The 23,171-nt window shown below is 50.7% G+C and overlaps 8 protein-coding genes across 8 annotated transcripts; 6 read left to right on the top strand and 2 right to left on the bottom strand.

Annotated features, from left to right (window-relative positions):
* Nucleotides 1–769: 769 nt before the first annotated feature.
* TGAM01_v207640 (arsenite efflux transporter) lies at nt 770–3,216 on the bottom strand (the record flags this gene model as incomplete). Its single annotated transcript, XM_018805131.1, has 3 exons — nt 770–1,114; nt 1,165–3,059; nt 3,129–3,216. 3 exons carry the CDS (start codon nt 3,214–3,216, stop codon nt 770–772), a joined length of 2,328 nt encoding a protein of 775 aa, XP_018661581.1.
* Nucleotides 3,217–4,733: 1,517 nt separating this feature from the next.
* TGAM01_v207639 (hypothetical protein) lies at nt 4,734–7,177 on the top strand (the record flags this gene model as incomplete). Its single annotated transcript, XM_024550134.1, has 5 exons — nt 4,734–4,906; nt 4,992–5,128; nt 5,209–5,355; nt 5,474–6,022; nt 6,111–7,177. 5 exons carry the CDS (start codon nt 4,734–4,736, stop codon nt 7,175–7,177), a joined length of 2,073 nt encoding a protein of 690 aa, XP_024405099.1.
* Nucleotides 7,178–7,909: 732 nt separating this feature from the next.
* TGAM01_v207638 (hypothetical protein) lies at nt 7,910–8,902 on the top strand (the record flags this gene model as incomplete). The annotated part of the gene is made up of 1 exon (XM_018805129.1): nt 7,910–8,902. The coding sequence occupies one exon, from the start codon at nt 7,910–7,912 to the stop codon at nt 8,900–8,902; it is 993 nt and encodes a 330-aa protein (XP_018661579.1).
* Nucleotides 8,903–9,383: 481 nt separating this feature from the next.
* On the bottom strand, nt 9,384–11,594 carry TGAM01_v207637 (hypothetical protein; the record flags this gene model as incomplete). Its single annotated transcript, XM_018805128.1, has 2 exons — nt 9,384–9,654; nt 9,715–11,594. 2 exons carry the CDS (start codon nt 11,592–11,594, stop codon nt 9,384–9,386), a joined length of 2,151 nt encoding a protein of 716 aa, XP_018661578.1.
* A 1,540-nt stretch (nt 11,595–13,134) lies between these two features.
* Nucleotides 13,135–13,615, top strand: TGAM01_v207636 (26 proteasome complex subunit DSS1; the record flags this gene model as incomplete). Its single annotated transcript, XM_018805127.1, has 2 exons — nt 13,135–13,261; nt 13,419–13,615. The coding sequence occupies 2 exons, from the start codon at nt 13,135–13,137 to the stop codon at nt 13,613–13,615; spliced, it is 324 nt and encodes a 107-aa protein (XP_018661577.1).
* Nucleotides 13,616–16,358: 2,743 nt separating this feature from the next.
* TGAM01_v207635 (hypothetical protein) lies at nt 16,359–17,075 on the top strand (the record flags this gene model as incomplete). The annotated part of the gene is made up of 1 exon (XM_018805126.1): nt 16,359–17,075. The coding sequence occupies one exon, from the start codon at nt 16,359–16,361 to the stop codon at nt 17,073–17,075; it is 717 nt and encodes a 238-aa protein (XP_018661576.1).
* Nucleotides 17,076–17,197: 122 nt separating this feature from the next.
* Nucleotides 17,198–18,205, top strand: TGAM01_v207634 (hypothetical protein; the record flags this gene model as incomplete). The annotated part of the gene is made up of 2 exons (XM_018805125.1): nt 17,198–17,739; nt 17,947–18,205. 2 exons carry the CDS (start codon nt 17,198–17,200, stop codon nt 18,203–18,205), a joined length of 801 nt encoding a protein of 266 aa, XP_018661575.1.
* An 864-nt stretch (nt 18,206–19,069) lies between these two features.
* Nucleotides 19,070–21,761, top strand: TGAM01_v207633 (acetolactate synthase catalytic subunit; the record flags this gene model as incomplete). The annotated part of the gene is made up of 8 exons (XM_018805124.1): nt 19,070–19,215; nt 19,410–19,511; nt 19,562–19,629; nt 19,706–19,816; nt 19,863–20,944; nt 21,000–21,066; nt 21,193–21,633; nt 21,700–21,761. The coding sequence occupies 8 exons, from the start codon at nt 19,070–19,072 to the stop codon at nt 21,759–21,761; spliced, it is 2,079 nt and encodes a 692-aa protein (XP_018661574.1).
* Between the last annotated feature and the right edge of the window lie 1,410 nt (nt 21,762–23,171).

Below are 23,171 nucleotides of genomic sequence, written 5' to 3'. Positions count from 1 at the left end.
TCAGAATTGGTCTTATGTGATCTGATCTGACTGGCAATTGAAAGAAGGTGAAGAGCAGGAGGGGAGCAAGAGAAGAGCAGGCAATGCACACCCTAGACCCTCATGCGGCCTCGAGTTAAGTATTCTGCCAAGCCTGACATTTCGTTTGCATGGGATACATGGTCGATAAAGACAGCTGCATTTGCAAATGTTGGCTACAGCAGTGTAGGCGAGATCGAAGTCGGTCTGTCGGCCATCACCGCCTTACGTCACGTTCATATCGCCAGATGCCAGAATTCTATCTGCCACAAGCCTAGCCATATCATGTCTAGCCATACGTAAGCAACTAACTTCTAAATCAGATTCTGTTGGTGACTTCTCTGTGCAATTAAGCCTTGAGCTACCAGCTCTATCTGTCACGCTAGGCGCGAAGCCGCTTCAAAGACTTAACCTGCCAACCCTCATGAACCGTCTACCTCTGACTTGCAAACATAGTCGCCTCATTTATGATTGGTTGTGTGAATTGTCTTATTCTTGATTGGCTATGCAACACCAGATGCATACTCAGATATTCACTATGTTGATCATCAACTCCCTGAACTTTTCTGTTTCGCATGTTCTTTGGATTATGCCTACTAACGCTCGCAACAAAAACGCAAAGATGAAAATAGAATAAATAAGTCTATACGCACAAACGTCATCGAACATCTCTTCGTGTACGTGCCGCAAGGCAAGCAAGGTATCATGTCGTAAATCGTAACCAAAAAGAAAATCTATCTCATAACTACACCTACATTTTGTAGGGCGTTTCTTTCCTGACGATATATACTTCGCCCACGAGAACCACACATCCGACAATCATAGCGATGGAGATTATGGGAAGATTCACGCGCGCAAAGTCGAGACTTCTGACGCGGATATGCTTCCTGGCGAGGATGTCGCGCCAAAGCAGGCCGGCCAGCGAGGCGCTGAACGCAGCACTGAACGCACCGTAGTTGACGCCGAGTGCCATGCTGTACACAGTTGCCCAGAACGTTCTGTCGCTAATGGGGACACCACTCACTACATGGATCTCTTGCCACTTCTGGATGATCCGGCACAACAGTATCGTGGTCCCAATGTTTGTCCCTGCAAACTATAATCCAGTTAGCTTGCGACCATAATCGACTTTAGGGTTATACGTACGTTGCATAGAATAACAGAGAGGAAGGCCATCCCCCCAATAGCACCCACTGTCCCAGTTTTATTTACCCAGTGCTCCCACCCATAAGCAAAGACTGGTACCCAACCTTTTGTTACCAGCCCTTGTACAAGAATAAACATGCAAAAGGCGAACGGCACCAAGGCGAACGGTAGGTGAAGAACAACGGCAGCAGCCGTGGGAAACGTCTCTTGGCACCATATGAGCGTGTCCTGGCCAAGAGACTTCAGGGTGGCTGGCCCGCCGGGCGAATAGATGGATGCCATTGAGTTTCGACGTCTTCTTTCCAAATCTTCGTCCGGCTGGGGCACAAAAAGACCTTGTGGGGGTGAATCAGAGCTATTCTGGTTCAAAATGCTCTTTTCTTCAAGCGAATTGATCTCACTTGTTGTATTTCCTTTCTCCGGCTTCTCTGTATAGCCATTATGTGGGGATATCGAGCGTTCCATACCGGCCGATGACATCGCTGCAAGGACACGATCATCGGTGTTTTCGACTAGGAGAATTGCGGGAGTCGGAGCGTGTCCCTCGGCATGAACAGCAGGATTTAGTATCATTTCCCCGTCTTTTACGTGTGCAGCTGGCGGACTGGTATTGTTCGATTCATAAACACCGTCTGAGTCTTGGAGCCGTGCTTCTTTTGACTCCAAGTTTGGAGATGAAGAGCTGGTCTCGCCTCGGAATTCCAGATTGGCAGCGGAAGTCTGTCTCGCTTCTTCGGCTTGGTGAAAAGTTCTCTCGGCTCGTGCTGCTATGATTTCTTCCCTACCCTTTCTCGCAATTTCTCGAGTTTCCTTTCGGTGGTACCATCCAAAACCAATATCCCAGCAGAACATGACAAAGGCTGCCGGAAGAGTAACCCAAAACACAGGATGGGCGCCGCTTTTGGCACTCGCAGCGTTGATTGCTAAGACAGTGATCAAAGTAGCAGCCATAATGACAGCGCCAAATGCGGCTCCGCCTTTATCAAGAAATGGATTCATGATTTCTTCAAGCGACAGCAATTTCCCTTCTTCGTTGTTTGCAAGATCGGCCTCCTCTTCGTCAATATGGCCTCTTGCGTGGGGGATGTTGGGGTTCACGGGTTTCTTCGCTTTGACTTCATCTGGAAGCTCATGCATCTTTATGGAATACGGGATGAGGTCTTCATTTGCAAAGACAATGTATAGCAGAAAGGGGAATAAAACAATGGCAGTAGCGACGACAGGAACAATCATGTTGGCGGTATAGTGGATGAATTTGATGTTGAAAGCTCCTGCGAGGACAAGATTCGTCGGGTTAGAAGAAACTAAAATGGCAGATGCGATATTCGAAATAGCAAACTGAGTATGAATCCATGCCCTTGGATGGATGATGTTGCTCGAGACTCGCGTCATGTAGGCCAAGAAGGCGGTTCCTGACAGAATGATTGGGTCATTGCCAATGAAGCTGCCCAAAGCAAAGAAGAACGCATAGAGGTAGAAGAAGAGTCGATGTCCAACCTTGCCGCCCTTTTGAAGCACCTTGAACGCCAGGTATCGGATGAGGCCAGATGCGTCGATCGAAATGGCGATGTAGGCCAGGGTGAGGAAGAAGGCCATAATATCGATTGGTGAGATGTTATCGGCGCCGATGATGCCATCGTGGACTTCTTGTCGGCCAATAGCCAGAATTGCCAGTAGAAACAAATCTGCGATGAGAGGTGCGGTGACAAAGTTCATAGGGAAGTTGAATCGCACCCATGGCTTGATTTTGCCATTGTCGTCGTCTTCAGCAAGCGGAGGAGGGCGATACTTTCGTTTAGGAATGACTCTTAGAGCTCCGAGGCCGTCTTCAAGGAGATTCGATATCTTCCGGGGTATGTAGATGGGAATGTGAAATGGGCACAGCACATTGATATCTATTTCAACCAAGAATGAAAGTCAGTAAATCCTTTTTCTTCTCATGGTGCTGCAGCGCCAAAACTCACTTGTGAGGATAAATACAATCAATGTGATAATGGACCGCCAGTCCTTGATCTGGCTCGTCGACAGAGAATCGCTGTCGCTCTGAGCCATGTCGACGATGGCGGCTTCGTCGAGCAGGACCGTGATGAGGTAATGGATCTCTGGCTCAAATTTAACTGGTGAGAGCTGGAGAAGAGGCTGAAGAAAATGAGTAGGTCGCTCCCGCTCCACCAACTAGGCTCACCGCCTGGCTACAGGCCTCTTCAGGCCACTCAGCCGCTACAACTGATCAGCAGACGCTGGCCAGGCTGCTGCTGTATTAAACAAGCAGCGCTGAAGGGTTGGGAAGATTTCGAGACCAGCTTTCTGGTCTGCCTTTTTCATCAGCAATATGAGCGAGAACAGGAAAGAAAAATCCAACCGTCAGACTTCTTCCTGTCCCTAAATCGTTCTTCTCTTGGCCAGAGCGCAGATACTTGGCGCTTCTGGGCAATGCGGCAAACAGCTTCACGTGTCCCTCGGATTGGCAGTAGCGCAAACTTGGCGGCTACAATTGAACAAAGAAACCCGCTGGACTCTTGGTACTGTGCAATGAGCGATGAGCAATGAGCGATGAGCATCGACGACGGGCGGACTTGGCAAGTTTGCTGATCAACTCCTGTTCAAATGCCCGCAGCTGCAGCCACCCAGCTTTCTGTAAGCACCTCGGAATGAAATGGTTGCCTCTCCATCGGGTCACCGAACTTCATATATAAGGGTTGCCTTACTGCAGCCCGGCTCTCGGCTCTGCATCCTGGGCTCGCCTCGCTCCCTGTGCAGTGCATCACCGTCACTGGAGCCTCACAGCCACGACCTAAACTCTCTGACCAAACTTCTAGAAGACGAGGATGGACCTGGGCTGGGCAAGAACAAGCTTTGAACTGGTTCCGGTGGCAACCCCGGTGACGACGGCTGGGGCCGACGATCGAATACATGTATCCGGCTGTGGGGGCTCACACCAGCTACTGGCGATCCGCCCTCTATTGGCCCTATCAGCGACTGCCCGCCTCGACCTAGGCCGTGCAACCCCAGCTCAGCAATCATGGCTATGCTCTACTATGCCTCATTGAGAGCCTGCTGCAGCAGGGCGAGTGAGATAATTCTGTTGCCTGCGACGCTCTGGCAGCAGCTAGACCACTTTGGATCCTTCTAGCTGCAAGATGATACCTGGACGATATCACTTTGCGAGCAACTGCGTGTGACGAGGGAGACAATCCTTCGGAACCACCCACGCCTTGCCCTTCGCAGACATGTGTTTTCGTCGTGTGTTACACAGATTACGAGGAGCGGATTTAGTGCCTCAGTCGGCTCAAGGAGGAGGGAGGGAGTGAGAGAACCATGGAAGAGCCTCACAGCAACTAAGACAGTTTCTCTCATGTCTTGTCGTCGCTTTATAAGACGCCCGCTTACCATCAACACCATCCTCCCCCTTACATGAGGCTCCTTTGGATTTGCGTCAGTTGTTGGGGGAGTTTTGATTTTAGCTTGCATTCCAGAGAAACCAGCTGTTTGCTCAGCCGCTGCATAGCGACCAATACTCGCTTGCTGCAAAGCAATTGGCCGAGTCCTTCGGCAGACGCAGAGGGCTGATGCCGGCGCTTTCATGGGCTGAGCTGCTGGGTGATGTAGATGTCTCTCATCGCAGCATTTTATCGGCTTCTCTCGCATCCGCAGGCAACGCCACGATTCCTGCCGACGATGGTTTGAAAGTCATTTGCGCATGGCCCGTTTCTGGCCAATATGGCCCGGGATCGAGAGTCTTGTAAGCCATGCCACTTGAGCTACCACTTGGTTTAGCATCACCCCCAACATTACCATGTTTCTAACTCGGTTGAATCCCTTTACAGATACTACGTGCTCATAGCAGCGTGCGTGTTTGCTCGAAAAGCTGAGTGGATCAAAAATGCTTGTTTGGCTGCAGCGCTGCTCTTCCCGGCTGTAGCCGCGGTGCATGGTATCGTCCTTGCAGCTCTGCATCGAGACGGTGAGAGAAAGGCCCGATCAGTTATGCAGTTGGAACCGTCAAGCTGATTCAGTTTTTGTTTGCTTATTTGCCATGCTTAGAAGCCGTAGATATGGACGTATACGGCGCCTTTCAGCTGTGCTCGATTGCCATTCTGGTCGCTCCAATGACAGTCAGGCTGTCTGAGACTTACTTCAATACCCGTGGCCGCAACACAATCTTTTTATGGGCAGGGTTGATTCTTTCTGGTGAGCATTGTTGCCCATTTTGAGTCAGTGATTCAGATGCCTGCCCTCCAAGCATTCATCTACCACTAAATATCAATTTGATGGATCCAGCGGCTGACTTACGCCTTGCTGCATGCAGGACTCCTTAGCCTATCCATCGAATTCTACCGAATCCAATCATATCCTTGTCATCAGGATGGCCAAGGAAATCCAATCTCTAACAATCCCTCAAAATTCCCTTATGGCGATGACACAAAATGCGGACTGCGTTGCTCCGTGGGGGATGGGCCGTCTTCTCCCATGAGACAAGGGTCAGCAAACAACATTTACGTGATTCCCGCTCCTAGAATACTCACATTTGGCACTGCCACACTGCTAGCGGCGGGTTGCTGCGTCCATACAATTGTCTGGATGGCGTCTATGACAGACAAAGTATTCGAAAGCAAGTGGAAGTCTCGCCTTCGCCTTGGTTTCGGGGCCGACGATACCCCGGTTGATGAACCAATCTCAGGTACCAACGGCGCAACAAAAAAGACTATGACGAGTGTAAACGGAAAAATTCGTCTCTTCCTCTCCGTCGTGGCCGTTCCCGTGTTTGGGGGCGCCGGGCTTGCTATCATTATAGTTGGAGAGATTAATTTTTTCAGCGGCCCAGTCTCTTACCAGGTCGAGCCTCTAGCAAGCATTGGTGAGTGCACAAAGTTGACTTGCATGGTATTTTCTCTCCTTGTTTTTCATTTAGCTAACATATATAATGTACCTTTGCAATGCAAAAGGCCAGTGGGCGCCCATTGTTGGAACAGGATTAGCTGCCATAGGCTCTCTTTACCTTGTTCTCGCAGCCGATGTAGAAGCCGCCAAAGAAGGGAACGATCCTCATGTCGTTCAAGAGTGCAAAAGTTCCCATCAGCACCTTGAATATCAAAGTCGACGCGAATCTCCCGGTACGGATTCTTCTTCTTCAACTGACCGAGATGGCCAACCTCGGAGTTCTGGAGAAGTGGATTCCCCAGAAACACCAGAGTCGGTCCATTTCCCAGCAATGAGGCATACCGATACAGGATTCTCTACTGCATCACCCCGTGCTCTTGACCGTATGTCGACCATGCAAACTGGCATTTCAAATGACGCATCCACCATTGGCCGGCATATTTCAGGTAGCACAGTGCAAACTTCCGCCGCAGACTCGGGCAATAGACTAAAGGTTGCAAAGATGCTTATTTCTGTGGGCAACGCACTCGGTAACAAGGCGCATACCTGGGTCGATGATCAGGATAAATCAGGCAAGGCCCTCGATTTTCCAGAGCTTCCTGGAGAGGAATGGAGAAACAAAGAACTGCTAAGAATTCGGCATGCGTACAACGTCCCTCGAGACGCAGATGGTAATACTACTCCCTTACCACGCTCTCGTTCCCGAGCGGGCAGCTATCGAGGCATATCACCTCGGCCAGACTTATCGCTCTCCCGTTCTCATTCCATCGTTCGACCTTCTCCCTCCCCTTCACGACAGTATCGGGCAAGCACTTTGCCAGGAGGATATTCACATGGGCCTCCGAACAATAGTCCACCTCTATCACCTGCTCAAACCAGAGGAAGGCAGAGGATGAGAAGTGACACTCTTGAAGTTCCTACAGTGAGCCATTACAACACCTTGAATATTCACTGCCCCGAAACAACTACACCGATAATAGCAATGAGTGGAGGTCGAAGCCTACCCCCCAGCCCAAGCGACAATGGTGATGGCGGTGGAGGCCATGAAGAGCCTCCTCTTGCTATGGAAGCTGCTGTCTCACCTCCCGTTTGTCAATCGCAAGAGCAGGCAGGCACTCCACCTCCAACATGACCCCTACTTTCATAATTTCAGATTCACAGACAGCACTGTTTATTTATTTGTTTCATTTTATTTACCCCTACGCTGAGTCGGCTTAGTCCCAGTCAGCCACTCAAGCAATATACCATATTTTACCTAGACCAGATGCTTTTTGTCGCTTCGTCCAATTTTGGAAATGATCTTGCTAGCATAGCTTTGGCCATGATTCTTAACGATTTAACGAACATATAGATGGAAGACATTTCTTTCTTTTCACAACTGTACATAGAATATATCAATTAGCTTAGAGGAAATTTAGCAGTTACCAATTCTTCTCCAATAGAGCAAATACGTTCTTCTCTCGCATGTCATCGCAGCCTCCACTAAGAAACCTTCACAGCCTGGCCTCGCCATCGTCGTCATTGGCTAGCCTCTTTCGTCCATCGCGCTCATGTACGTCATATCAGCAGCACCCCACCATGAACCACAGCTTCTGTGAGAGTAGCATTCGGCACACACACAAAAATCAAGATTTCGATCCAGAGAGAGCTAAAGCGAAACTTACTTCGTAACCGTGATTTCTCTATTGAGTCTTCTTTTTAAGCTCTGCGGTACCTGCATACATCAACCCACGTTTTTTTTGCCACCAACCCATACCTACATGGAGCTTACAACTTCTCACCGCCAACACAAACACCAAGAGCTATATTGATTACCATCACCATATTCACTCAATTGGTAATCACCAACAAGGATCTTCAAACCATGGACGTCCTCTTCTCGCTCCCCATATTCGGGTACCTGCTCGGCCCGGCCCTCTCCTCGTGGTCCACCTCCCTCAACCTCCTCTTCTTCTACATGACCTGGTCCACCCTCGTGCTCTCGCAGCCGCCCATCGTCGTCCACATCTTCGGCATCCTCGCCATCCGAATAGTCTTCTTCCTGATCCCCTCGCTCGCCACGCTCTTCTTCGACGTCTCGCTGCCCAGCCTCGCAGAGGGCATCAAGCACGGCGGGCGCTCCGCCCTGCCTCCCCGCGATGCCGCCGCGCTCGCCAAGCTGCTCGGCCTGGTGCTCTTAAATGTCTCCATCATAACCGCCATTGAAGGGGTCCTGAGCTTTGTCTTCATGCTCATCTTCAACGAGCCCGTGTTCAAAACAACGACCACGCTGCCGCTGCCGTGGGGCATCGCCAAACACGTCCTCATTCTACTTTCGGCGCGCGAAACGCTCCTCTACTACATCCACCGCTTCGTCCTGCACGGCAAATCGTACCGCTGGCTGTCCAAGCGCCACCAGGCCTACGCGCACGCCAAGGCCGGCGCGCCCTTCAGCCTCCGCCTCATGGCCGACCACCCGCTTCCGCTGCTCTTCTACCGCTTCCTCCCGCTCTATCTCTCCGCCATCGTTATACGCCCACACATCCTCACCTACTTCTTCGTCCTCACCATCTGCACCCTTGAAGAAACTCTCGCCATGTCGGGCTACACCGTCGTTCCGGGCATCATCATGGGCGGCATCGTGCAGCGCTCGGCGATCCACTACGCGAGCAAGGGCACGTCGAATTACGGCTCGTGGGGCATCTTGGACTGGGTCAACGGGACGAGTAAGGGGAGGGATGTGCTGGAGGATGTGAAGAGGGAGGCGGAGAAGCATCACGTCAAGGAGCGGTCGTCTAAGAAGATTGATCAGGGGATGAGTGCGGTGAGGGAGGGGGTTAAGACAAGGAGGAGCAGTAGGAAGAAGGCGTCGCAGTGAGGGCGTTATTGGAAAAGTCAACTGTTTGTTTGTTTGTTATTTTGAATAAAGTAGTATTGATACCATGATGATAGTCCTTATGAATTACGATATTAGTGTAGTCAATTTTCTTCATGTATTTATTTTTAATTTTAACGAGGCGGTTAATACTATGAGGTGAAAAAAAAGGGAACGATGGATGATGATAATATAGCTTTCCAATCTATGTCCAATATGCATATGCAAATGTAAATGCAGCCTTTATGCTTGTTCCTCTGAAAGTCCCATCTCCCTCCGTATAAATCTTTACGCCCTACCCGTGACACAAACGCCATGATAGCCGTCCATTTATATATAGTCCCCAAAGATCAAATCCCAGATAAGAGCTGGGCGAAGCAGTATCGCGTGCGTCGTCTAGTTAGTCCCTCTATGCCGGTCTGTGTAAAATCCAACCCATATATAGTGCCTGTCCAAAAAAGCTTTACTTCCCAATCATATCATTTCACCACCCGTTCTTCTTCTTGAACCAAGCCAGAGTTTCCAATCCGCTCTGCGCTCTCAAGCCAATTCTCGTATCCAAGGCGTAGGCTTCCCACACCTTGACTTTGTTGAGCTGTTCTTCGCATTCCAGCATTTTCTTGCGTCTAAACTCCAGAATTTCTTTAGCTTCGCCTTCTGGAGGGTCGCAGCACTCAGCCCACGCAATGGCGCCCAACTCATAAGTCGCCGATGGCAGGACATAGTCGTCTTTTGATGTGCCTTTGAAGACGGATCTGCATTTCATTTTTGTTAGCAATTTTCTTTCTAGTTCCTCGCGTAGAAAATACACTTACCGGTCGTAAGCGATGACCTTCTCCTGCAGCAGTGTTCTAGCCTCGTCCAGCCTGCCCAAACCTCTAAGAAGCGATGCCATGCTCACCGCCCAGACAGCCATCTCATCCTTCTCTTCTTGAATCTTAGCAACGACCTCTCTGCTCGCTGTGCATCTCTCCCATTTGAGATAATCAAGTCCCTTCTCCAGTTGTGCTGTGCCCATGCGCTTCTGTCCATTCCACACGTAGCACATCTCTAGTGCAGGGCTCGATCCAGCAACATCCGCCAAGTCAACGCCCAAGGCTTTGGCTCGGTCCTCCCACTTCTGAACCTTTCGCTGTAAGAATGTCTCCAGAGGAAGTTGGCGTGCCATCAGTCGCTTCTTGCCAGTCACAGTTGGCGCTTTGCGGAAGAACTCCTCTGTCTTGGCCTTTTGCCGTCTTGCCTCGTCCTTGTCGCCGCTGTGAAAAGCATCTCGGTAAAGCTCCAAAGATGCACAGCCAGCCAGGTAGTAGTAGAGTGATGGACTCCAGTCGTTGACTTCCAAGCACCTCAGGAATGAATCGCGCATCAGCATCCATTCGTAGGACATCATGGCGTCCAGCGATAGCTCAAAGTTGTTGAGAGCAGCAACCTGCTTCATTTTCGACTCCTTGCCCGACTTGAGCAATTCCAACGCTTCCGTAATCTTTCGTTCGTTGGCCAGCATTCTCGACTCCTCCACTCGCCACAGCTGTGAGTCGGGATATCGTCTTCGCATATCGGCCAAGAGCTGCTCACACTTTTCGATCGGGGGTCCGACAGCCTCGGCATCCTCATCGTAATCCTTGCGATCCGGCAGAATGTCCGCGGCTCCAAGAAGTCCATTGTAATACACCAACAGCATCATACCCGCCACAGCGCCGTTGATGTTAGAATGCACGGCTGACTTCCAGAGCATCTTGACAGCTCGTCGGCGATCTCCGTGGAATCCAACAACGGAGAGGATGCGTGAAAAGGCAGGAGGGATGAGACTGAGGATAAGCAATAGGACTCCAAAACACATGTTGGCTCCAGAGTGAATGAACTTGTCGACGGGGTTGTCCAGTTCGACGTCTGAGCTCAAATCGGAATCTCTGGACCGCAGGCTCAGTTTCGACGTATCCTCCAACTTGCTGATGCTCAGCTTCTCCAGCTTTGAGGCCGCCGATGTCGACGAAGCATCGGTCTGATCGCTTGGCGTCTGCAGTCCGGACAAAGTTTCCCTGGCATCTACAAAGGTCTCAGAGTCGCTACTAGGCGTGGCCGTGTTTCCATTAGATTCCGTCTCAGACCCGTCGCCAGGTGAGCTGCTCCCTATGAGCGACATGCGAGATGAGCCCGGCGTAGGTTTCTTAAAGATCGTTTCCTCCGACGTCACAATGGCATCAAGCGTCAGGAACGCCTTTCGCAGCTTGTAGAAGCTCTTCATGGCCTCGACCAGACTCTCGTGCAGCACGCCCACAACGGCGCCCATCAGCTGCGTCTCGGCAATGATCAACTCGTACTCGGTCCCCGGCGGGTAGAGCTTACTGCTGTTGTAAGCCGCACCGTGCTTCTGCGCCCGTTTGAGATCTGACCACGCTCTGGTTTCACAGTCATTCAGTCTTGCCGTGGCTTCAGTCATAATCTGCTTCTCAAAGCCCAGCACGGATCGCATGAAGAAGGCTACCGCAGAGCCCATTTCGTGGAAGGAAGAGTCGCCCGTCTGCAGCTTTTCCCAGGCGCCGTCAATGTCATCGTTCATGATGAGCTCGATCCAATCCATTGCCTCCACCAAGTTCTCCTTCTCCTTCGCGATGCTGTCCGTGGCGGTAAGGCTCGAGTTGGAACCATTTTCAGTTTTCCCGCTAGAGCGGAACCAACCGGCTAAACGACTCATGGTGGACAAATGGTCTGTCCAGCAGTGGCGATGGGAGCGATTGATGCTGCAGAAAGAGAAGAGCGATAGCAGGGAACAAAGCCGTTAAATAAGACAGTTACTGCGAGTGAGGCTAAGTGCCAAGATCGGGCGTATCGAGGCGTAATCAATCCTCCCAGTGCAACACGCCTCTTCGCCTACAAAGATCTGCGAGATATCGGGTACCCTTCGAATTGGGCGGGTGGCTCAGCTAAATAGTCGGCGAGAGTGACAGATGATAGGGCACCGCTGCGTCGACTAACAATCCCGCATGAATGAAAAAATTGCCGCCAAAAAAAAGGAATCGGTAGTGCTAGTAGTAAGAATCAGAGAAATGGACGACGCTTATGCCATGCATGCACCCCTCGTGGCTCCTCGATTTGCTGGCAGCCGTTGAACGCAAAAGCAGCGTAGGCCAATGCTCGACAGAAAAAAACTTAGACAATGCAAAAAAGAAATAAGAAAATAAGTATAAAGAAGCCACCCGTTCTAGATATGGAAAGGGAAAGAAAAGAAGAGAGTGGAAAAAGAAGCTGCAGTTGTAGGTGGTTGTAGAAAGTCGAGTTTTCGCCGTGGGGGCGTCTCTCCCCGGAGGCTCGCCGGGCTTATTTTGGCTTTATACTAAACACCAGTGCGCAGTCAACGTCAAGTCCATTTCTTATGCCCTCAATCAGCTCGGTAATAATCAATACGCTCAGCCCCGAGATCTCTGCGGAATTCCGGAGCGACGAGTCCGTTAAGCCCAGGAGATGACATCTACACATTGCGCGGCCCTCATTTTACTCGCTGCTGTTTTTAACCATATTTGTACATAATTACGGCAGGGAGTCTTTCGTCATACCGTTCCGTCGATTCCTGTGTAGACGTCCAGACTATTCATATTACATATTCCCGTTTTTGCCGCTGCATCCGTAAGGCAATTGAAGAAGAAGATCAAGGCACAAGGGAAAATAGTATTCGCCACACGATCTCTTAGTCCGCGCGCTTTTTTGCTATAGGCGCCTCTCGCTGTATCCTGGGGCTCGATCAAGCCCCTAAAAAGGTCCGCCCGCAGATGCCAGTCAAGCCAGTCCCCTAAAACAGGCAAAACTGGTAAGCCGCTCAGGCACCTCCGGCACTAAAAGCCGCAACAATGATGCCCATATGCTCAGCTCAGCGCAGCGACCTGCAGCTCCCCGGACCCAGCGTTCTTCCGGCACCGGCCGCACCGCTGCCGCCGTACTGCCTGGGGGGGCTCCTAGGAAACCACAGCTAGTCGTCACGACCAGTCAGCTCGAGCCAGCATCGCCAGCTAGTCCCTGGCCAATCCTTGCATCAACAACAAATAACAACAGCAGCCAAACGATAACCACGACAGGGCCTCAGCCATCTCCCTCTCTTTCTCATCTCCGTCATCCCAGCAGCTCTCCACAACACTGCTGGCCCATCGCCATTCTCAAATTCCGTTCGATAACACCTCAAGCGCAATTCCACCACCAGCGCTAGGCTGAAAGCTCGCCGCATCATCACTCTCTCCCCAACAATGGCATCAACCACAGAGCCCAAGGTCGCTGAGCCCGAACAGTCCACCCCAAATGAACAGCAGAAGCCCGAGCAGAAGCACCTGGCCCTAGGCGAAGACGACGAGTTCGAAGACTTCCCCGTCGACGGTACATTGCCACCTCCTCTCCTTTCCTCTCTCCTATGGCCACTTTCGAAGCACTCCAATCTCCCTTTCTCGCCCTTCTCCCTAGAAGCAAATACCAAAGAATCAAAGACGAAGAACAGCCATGCTAACCCAAGCCATCTTCTTTCATCGCCAAACAGACTGGCCCGCCGACCAAACCGAAGCCGCCCAGCGCAACGGCGAAACCAAGCACCTATGGGAGGAGAGCTGGGACGACGACGACACAAGCGACGACTTTTCGAATCAGCTCAAGTGGGTGGTTGGCTCTCTCTTAGTTTCTACCCTTCTCCTCACAGCGCTGTCCCTCGATTTCCGTCCCCGTCGTCGCTTTCGATGAGAAACACTTTGATTTATAACACCTGATTTGTCGTTGCTATATCATTGCTGCTGCTGTCGATTTAGAATTTGTTCTCCTATTGTTCACACACTGGTTTAAATAACCCCCCCAACATTCGCGTTTGTCACGGGGGGACACACATACATATATACATGGGACTAATAATGTTTACTATTTTCTTGGGTTTTATCTTTTCCTTTATTCTTTTTTTCTTATCATCATATTTCCTTGTTTACACACTCTTGCTACTCCCTTGCTTTTTGTTTTATTCCTTATGAGTACACGGATCCTGACGTGTTTTTCTATTCATAGGGAAGAGCTTAAAAAGGTTGAGGCGGCCAAGCGGAGATAGACTTGAGGAGGAGGGAAGAACAAGGAACGACAGGGACATCGGTTGGGCGAGCCAACATCACGTCAACAGGGCTTGTTAGGGACGGTAAACTTTTTTCTCGGTTCTAATAATGACACACGCCCTCGCATTGACAATCGTGGGATATCCTATGAAGTGAAAAAGATTGGTTTACATATTTATTTGCTTCGCAGCTCCTCGCTTCGAGAATGTACAGAAAAGAAAAAGCTTCCCTCGTAGAAACAGCGTCTCCGTGTAGTGCAAGTCCTGGAAAGCCTTCTCCACCTCTTTGCTTCTGAAAGGCGACCTGAGACCTCAGGAATAAAGAAAGCAGAAGCTGCGATCCAGAAAACCAGAAGCTTGGGGCGAGCGCGCCCTTAGTAATAGAGAAACCAAAAGCTGTAGGGGAGCGCTTTCAGAATGTAGAAGGTAGAAGCTGGGGGCAAGCAACCGCATAATACAGGGAAACAGGAAAGTAGGAAAATAGGGAAACGGGAAACACTGAGAGCGCCCTCAGAGATAGAGAAAGCAGAACTTGGAGGCGCACTCGCTCCTAGAATGCGGTGTGAGCACTTTTGCACACTGCACATCAGGCAGTGAATCCCTCCTGTCAGCCGGCGAAGAGTGTATCAGCCTGCAATTGGGCTGGCCCAAAAGTCGGGCTAGCATATGGTTATACCAGTCCAAACTTCGAGCTAGCACATCAATGTACCAGCCTGAATTTTGAATCAGCCTCTACTTCATCATATTCTGGTACATATTCGAGGCCAGTATTTTATATACCAGCCCAGGACTCAAACTAGCCCGACTTGTGGCTACCTTGGGTGCTGCCGGTCATGGTATCCAGAGCATCTCGACGAGGACGTAGCAGTGGGATGGGTCAAAAGCGTTCGTCCAGCCTAACTGGTACCTCTATCCCAAGCAAGCGATCCTGTTCATTATCTCCGACAAAGTTACGGAAGTGGTTGGAAAGTCAAGCAATGAACCGGTACAGATGCACACAAAGGTACAGTATGCTGATATGCTAGCCCATTGTGTACTAGCCTAAACTACGGACTAGCTCTGCCGTTCAATACCTACTAGGTAGGTAGTACTACTAGTAGTAATATTCACGCGTAGACGCAAAAGGGGGCAGCAGCTGGGTCAAGTCGGTGAGTTCTCACTTCATGGTATTCAATCAAAACTTGGCCTACCTTTCTTTTCTTTCATCGAAATCTCCGCGACAGTCATCAACGAATTCTTCCAGCATGGCGCCCTCGCAGGAGACATACTACAGCGCCGAATTCGGTAAGCTGCCGGTGCATTTCAACATCACCCAGCCCAGCCCAGCCCGGTAACTCGGAGCCACACTATTCGGAATCAGGAGTCCAAGAAACGGCGCCGACCTCAACTTTCTGAGGCATTGGATCCGATGAGGGGTGTAAAGGATTGGATTATGCACACTATTGACGACAGTGATGACGCGGAGCCTGCCTCAGATTAGGAGTCAGAGTTAGAGGCCGCGGACGACTATGCAAACGAAGTCAGAACAGAGGCCAGCGTTGCGCTTGACAAGTTCATCTCTCTCATCACCTTCACACCCGCGTATGCCAAGAATATCATTGTGACGACTTATGTCTATTTATGGGCCCAGTGGCCGATATACAGTCGTGTAAGTATCCTCTGCACCCCCCCCCCCCCCCTTCTCCTGGGCCTGCCTACACAAGACCTTACTAATGAGTAAGGTAACTTCATCTCTGTAGGCCCTGAGCGTGTCCAACAAAACATTCGGCGCCATGGTTATTAGTACACGGCCATCTTCAACAGTATTCTCAACGCAGCGGCCAGCTATACGTGGGAAACAGTCAAATCGTCGCCATTTGATCCTGCTTTTTTTTTCGATGGCTGCAAAACAATAACACGGGTGCTGCACGAGATGCCATTTCGATGGCTCTGCTCCATTCACATGTGCGGTCCTTTCGAAACCGAGCCGCTTTGGGCCAAAGGGACTGGAAAGACCTGCTCGGTAGACTTGAGAGCAAGTCGCTAGCGGACGGGATTGGCCAGATACCTAACCTGATTGGTGTCTACGCTCTTCACGCCCCTTGCAAAGCCGAGTCTGCTCATGGCGAAATGGCCTATGTTGGCCCAGCCTGCTCGTTATCAGGTTTCAACCCCACTCATTAAGAGATTCAACTGAGAGCCAGGGGACACCTCAACAAAATCGATCGGCATAAGCGACTTCAACATTCTCGGGTCAAGGAACGCCGTAGTTGGATGCACACGAAACTTTCGCACGAGGACACTGAGGAAGTTTTCCCCCACGTATTATCTACGCTCCCTTTCCCCAGAGACTACACGCAGGAGGCATCATTGCACCTACCCTTTCTTTTGACATTGATGGAGGCAATCGACATGCTCTATCTTGAAACGCTGAATCCCCAATCTGCCCAACCTGATGGCTCTGCTGACAAGAGCGAGCTACCTGTTCAGCAAAGCAGCCCTTCGGTGCCCTCACACGGAACTGCTGGCCAGGATGCGGAAGGGGATGCTGAACTCGAACAGCATTCGACTTCTACCTCGTCGGCGAGAAAACGACCGGCCGACGAAACCTCGCCTCTACCCAGGCCGAAGCACAAGCGTAAGAAACGGCATTGCTGTGACGCCGAGGACGACATGATGCAGTCGGATGCGGAGCTGGGCGCAATGGAGGAACAGATAACGACCGAAGTGAACCAGAAATTTGACACCGATCGTACCACGGATACGACAACCCATGAGGATGGTAAACCGGTGCACGTAAGCAAGCGCTGGGACTGGACCCCTGAGGAAGACAAGACGATCAAATCTTACTTTAAGTCGGGGAAAACGCAGCAGCAAGTTGCGGCCGAAGTTCACCAGGAATCCGACATTGACCGAACCCAAAGCACGATATACAAGAGGGTTGGTCAACTGATGCGTAGACTCGAGCAGCGGGCCTGGACCCCCAAGGAAGACGAAACCATTAAACTGGGTTTGGAGTTGCGGAAAACGCATGGGCAAATCGGCCGAACTGAGCCAAGGACCCAGCAGCACCAGTCAAGTCAAGGTCAATCAAGTTCGAGAAAGGATCGAAGAATTGAGGCTTGTTAAAAAGGCCGCGCCATATACCGAGGCAGAATAAGCGATGATCATACTGGGTGCACAGCTTGGGAAATCGGCCAGTGAGATTGCAGCCGAAGTGAACAAGGAATTCCACAACGATCGATCCACCAATGCGATATCGAGACAGAAAGATTCTGATGGGGCCCGATTCCGAGTCTGGGCACCCGGAATGGAGTCCTTCAGAGTTCATTCACCTCCGGACTATTGTGAGTTCGGGGGAGCACATACCAACCGCTGTGAAATCGTGGGTGGAGCAGACTGGTTCCAAGAGAACTCCGGATGTGGTGGTTGCTCGCCTCAAGCTTATTGCAGCAGAGACAGCTGTTCCTTGGACTGACGAGGAGGACGCAGCGCTGATGACCGCATGCGAGGGCCTTGATACGACGCGGCCGATGACTGAGGCCTTCAAGTCGGCGACCGAGACAAAGCGAACCGATAAGGACATTATCCAGAGAATTGAATACCTCAGCCTCAATCTCGGTCACGGGCCTGATCCCGAATGCGACAATCACTCCTCGTCTTTCCAAGGTTCACAGAAACGTTGGACTTCTAAAGGAAGCCGAATTTCTCGAGACCCTCCGGGATGGATACAACGACGAGAGGAGGTATCAGGCTTGGAAGAAAGAGTTTGGCCCTACCAGGACTCTGACGAGTCTCAAAGCTAGACTTGTTCTTCTGTCTAAAAGTCCCCGTGGAGAGCTTCATAGATGGACACTGGAAGAAGACAATTACCTGCGCTCCTATCCTGACCTGAGCAAAAGATGGAAGCTCGCCAAGAAGCTCGCCCCGACGTGGGAAGAAGCATTCGGACATCCGCGGACTACAAATGCCATCCAGCATAGGCTGTACCCTCTATCAGACGCGTCGGAAAGCATGGCGCGATGCAGCAGGTGGGCCCATCGGAAGACGCTTGGTTGCTGACAGTGACGAAGGAGGAAGTAGAAGATAAGGACTGGCAATCAGTCCACATGGCGTTTGTGGATAAGTTTGGTATGGGGCGAACCGTAAATGCGCTTCGTGCTAGACGGGTATATCTACGACAAGCTGCAGCCGAAGCCAAAGCCGAGACCAGCGGCTCTTTGGACGAGGAGACAGAGGAACGCGCGAATGTTGTGTGATTTGTTATCATGTCATGTTTTCGGCGGATATTTATTCGCCAGCTGAGTACATGCTCAGCGAGACTCGAGCTGAAGCGAAGTCCAACAGCTCTGTGGACAAGGACTGTGAGACGAACCAGGTGTTTGCGAGGTTGCTGGGCTGGAATCGGGGCAGGTTTGTGTTACTAAACTATGTATTTGGATAATCATTTCATCAACTCAGCAAGACAGTGTAACCTGTAGTGCCTGACAAAACAACCACTTGAGAAGACAAAGTCCATTCGCGTGTGCCGTGCGACCACCAGAAAATAAGAAGAGAAAAGTTTTCAGATTGTTCTTGTCGCAATACTGCATGCGTGGTGGACGCCGCCTTGGTCTTCCTCCCCGCTGATGTATGTAGATCTAGATCTGTCTGTTCCAGCCCCAGACCGATTCGAGAACTTGGCTAGCTCCGTGTACCGGAGGCGGGATGGGGCGAGGGGAAGAGTTGGAAGTGGCTGCAGCTCGTCATGGATCATTTACTCCGATGTCGCCCGACTCTACAGTGACTGTTATTTTCATTTCTTTTTAAAAAAAATTTTGAGTCTTGCCCCAGGTTTTCGTCCGGCTTTTGCTCCGATCTAGAGCCAAACCTTCCTTGGCTAGCCTCTCCCACCTCCCTCGCATCCTCGCACTGCGCTACGCTGCACTAACCTAGTAACGCCAGCGCCAGCGCCTCTTCCTCCAACAACAACTTTTCTTTTTCATTATCCTCGATCCCGAATCAAAGACTGGCACCTTCGGATTCTCTTTCTCTCACTGAGCGCTTGTGCTCACTCACGCAATTGGGAACTTTCCCATCCCACCCCGACTTTCCTCCCCTCCGAATCCTTCTACTCCTCCGCGATGCTCCGAAATCGCCCTACGAGAAAGGCTATCCGCGCCCTTGGCCAGGCGAGGGCCTGGACGACGCCGCCCACAGCCACTCTTGCGCAGTCAAAGCTGCCCGCGACGCAAAGAACAAAGGTCACTGCTACCACTTCTGCCGCGCCGTAAGTTTTTGACTGTTTTCCTTGGTTCTTTGCACCCTCATAACCTCGTTCGTGGTGTCACGCTTCAACGCCCAACAACTATCCGTGTTCCTGACTCGAAAGACGCCGAGGAGTACGCCAACGTTCGCTCCACCAAGTCAATCGATGTTTCATTGTTGATCTTATCTCAATCATGTTGCTGACCTGCTTTACAGTCAGACTCACCCTGTGCCCAGCCCCGCCTTCAACTTGGAACCCGAATCTCGTCATCATGTTCAGCCTCTTATCAACCGATCGAAACCCGAGATGGATGAGTCGTAAGAATTCTCTCTCAAACCACGATAAGCCCTTGCTCATGTACTTTCAGATTTATCGGAAAGACCGGCGGTGAAATCTTTCATGAGATGATGCTCAGACACGATGTGAAGCATATTTGTTTGTCTCCCTTCTCCAAGCCAACTTGTCTTCGCCGGCAGGGCCAAATGAGAACCCACGTGCTAAACAGTCCTAGTCGGCTACCCCGGAGGCGCCATCCTCCCCGTCTTTGACGCCATCTACAACTCGGAACACTTCGACTTTATCTTGCCTCGACACGAACAGGGCGCCGGCCACATGGCACAAGGTAAGACTTGCTTGGTTGAACAAGGGGTCATATTAACATATCATAGGGTACGCACGTGCCTCCGGAAAACCTGGCGTTGTACTCGTCACATCGGGTCCGGGAGCGACCAATGTCATCACACCCATGCAAGATGCTCTCTCAGATGGCACTCCCCTAGTAGTCTTCACTGGACAGGTCGTAACAAGTGCGATCGGACTAGACGCGTTTCAAGAGTGCGATACTGTGGGCATTAGCAGGAGTGCGTGCAAGTGGAATTGCATGGTTACAAGCATTGCTGAGCTCCCGCGTCGAATTAACGAGGCTTTTGAGATTGCTACCAGTGGTCGTCCTGGCCCTGTTCTCGTTGACCTCCCTAAGGATATTACAGCCGGAATTCTTCGAAAAGCTATACCAACACAAACTCGCCTACCCTCTATTCCAAGCATCGCTTCTCAGGCTGCCAAACGACTAATGGAGAAGCAGCTTAATACCTCCCTTAGTCGTGCTGCTGAGCTTATTAAAGTAGCTAAGCAGCCTATCATTTACGCTGGCCAAGGCATTATCCAGTCTAATGGTGGACCTGAGCTTCTTCGCGAGCTAGCTAATAAGTGTTCTATTCCTGTTACAACAACTCTCCAGGGCCTTGGTGCGTTTGATGAGCGTGACGAGAAGTCATTACACATGTTGGGTATGCATGGCATGGCATATGCCAATATGTCTATGCAGGAGGCCGACCTTATTATTGCTCTTGGTGCTCGCTTTGATGACCGTGTTGTCCTGAATACTTCAAAATTTGCTCCTAATGCGAAAGCTGCAGCAGCTGAGAAGCGAGGCGGCATTATTCATTTTGATATATTACCTAAGAATATTAACAAGGTCATTCAAGCAACTGAGGCTATCGAGGGCGATGTTGCCACTAACCTCAAGATGCTTATGCCTATGCTCACACCTACAAGCATGGAGCAACGAAGCGAATGGTTTAACAAGATATCCGAATGGAAGGCCAAGTGGCCTCTATCCAACTATGAGCGCGCTGACTCTCCTGGAGGCAACGGTCTCATTAAACCCCAGTCCCTAATTGAGGAGCTGAGCGATCTCACCTCTAAAATTGATAAGAAAACAATCATCTCAACTGGAGTGGGCCAGCATGTGAGTTTCTCATGAGCAGCCAGCACTATTACGAACACCAACTGACTTGAAGTAGCAAATGTGGGTAGCACAGCACTTCACGTGGAGAGAGCCTCGATCGTTTGTCACGAGCGGTGGACTAGGTATGTGATAATTTTGCAGCACCTTGGCCGTTTCTCTCCGGCCTTTCCTAACCCCAAACCTAAATCTTGTCATGTTACTTAGTCATTGAAGTTTGTAACGACCCTAATTCTGACCCTGGGATGCAGGCACGATGGGCTTTGGGCTGCCAAGTGCGATTGGAATTGCAGTAGCGAGACCAGACGCCCTGGTGATTGACGTTGACGGCGATGCGTCCTTTAACATGACCCTAACAGAGCTCTCCACCGCGGCTCAATTCAACATTCCCGTTAAGGTTATTATCCTGAATAACGAGGAGCAAGGCATGGTTACCCAATGGCAGAACCTGTTCTACGAGGACCGCTATGCACACACCCACCAGCGGAATCCGGACTTTATCAAGTTAGCCGACGCAATGGGTGTGCAGGCGAGGAAGGTCTCCAAGCCAGAGGACGTTCGGGCTAGCCTCGAGTGGCTCATCAACACAGACGGCCCAGCTCTTCTCGAGGTTGTTACCGATAAGAAGGTGCCTGTCCTGCCTATGGTACCAGCAGGTGCTGGCCTCCACGAGTTCTTGGTTTATGACAGAGGTAAGCTATAGTTCCTGGGACTGTAACACAATCATATGGCTATTTGCTAACGGCGGTTGATTGCAGAAAAGGACAAGACCCGGCGACAGCTAATGCGCGAGCGAACCGGCGGCCTTCACGGTTCTTAGCCGGGAGTCCGGGAAAAAGCAAAACTGTTGAGTGAATTGTCAGAAGTTCTAAAAAGCACATAGGTATCGTGATATTGCATTGATTCTATAACTATGGATAGGTGCATTGCGCCACCTTATATACGTCTTCTTGCTCCTTTATAAGGGTCCAGATACTGGATTTACGCTGGATAATGCTATTTTGACTATCTCTTATTGAGGGTAGTTATCTGGGTGTGTATAATAGTGATAATTCTTATTTAATGTGGTGAAAGTGGCTTGACATGAAGAGTCTTAGTGCCACCAGTCAATGCACGGTCGGATTGGGTGCAACGGCAGACAAGTTCCGGCGGGCGCTGTCGTGGCATTGGCCTGATTCGGCTGCGGAACTTACATTGGGCGAGCGTCGCGGAGAAGCCAGGCAACAAGAGCACAACTGCGCCTAGGCGACGGAGAGCAGTCGATTCGGAGGGTCTTTTGCTGATGCGAATCACGCCTCATCCGGATGGTCGTGTGGCAAGAGAGAGATAATCCAGCTCAGGTTGGCTCGCCGCAGTTTAGGCTCCCCTCATGGGGCCATGTTGGTTCAACTACATCAGCGTCGCGCCGAGCACAGACACAATCAGCCGACTGCGGCAGTTTCTATGACAATTTGAGCGAGTCCTAAGATTCTGGGCGGCGGCCGTTGCACCAGTTGGGGCAGAAGGCTTGTTACTGCGGCTACTGCTTTGCGCGATCAACGAAGGTGACCAAAATAACGCTTGGTTTATTTTGACGTGGATGGGAGACGAACAACTTGGAAGATTGGTGAATCGCTCGAGGTGTGATAGGTCCGGCGGAGTTGTGTGTATCGGAGTAGTAGCTCTAGTTTTCGTAGAGAAAACGGTGGTCAAAGCAGTCACATGAACTCGGTCAACGGAGGTGTGGCAGAGACGAGGAGACGGCGACGGTTAATCGAGAGTTGAGACAAACGGCCGCATCATGCGTGTATGACGAGCTTGGAACGAAATCACGGCTTGCGACGGGTTGCAACATGATGAGCGGATAATGTAGTAGGATAGGTGGAGGAGGAGAAGAAAAAGGGAGAAGGTCGAAGTCAAGAGTACATGTCGAAGGCCTCGGCGGAGGTTGGAATATTTATGTACTGGAGGCGCAGTGCAGGGGTCTTGCGATTGGGAGGACGGCCAAACCCGGAGGGGCAAGCAGCACTTCCTCGATTACGAATATAAATCAAAGAATTATTTTCAATTTATCCCTTAGGAAAACAACCTGAAATTAAAGTAATTTTATTAATAAAAGTACTTAATTCCTTATATAAAATAGCAAGGCGCTAAAGTAATGTTTTTTATTAAATATTTTCCTATTTAGCGTGCCCCCTGTGCTATGTGAAGCTAGCATAGGGATTTGGTTGTTCTAGAGACCCCCCCCTTA

Source organism: Trichoderma gamsii (assembly GCF_001481775.2).
Source record: "Trichoderma gamsii strain T6085 chromosome Unknown Scaffold_29.2, whole genome shotgun sequence".
Taxonomy (NCBI): Eukaryota; Fungi; Ascomycota; class Sordariomycetes; order Hypocreales; family Hypocreaceae; genus Trichoderma; species Trichoderma gamsii.
This window is presented reverse-complemented; position numbering and strand designations above follow the sequence as displayed.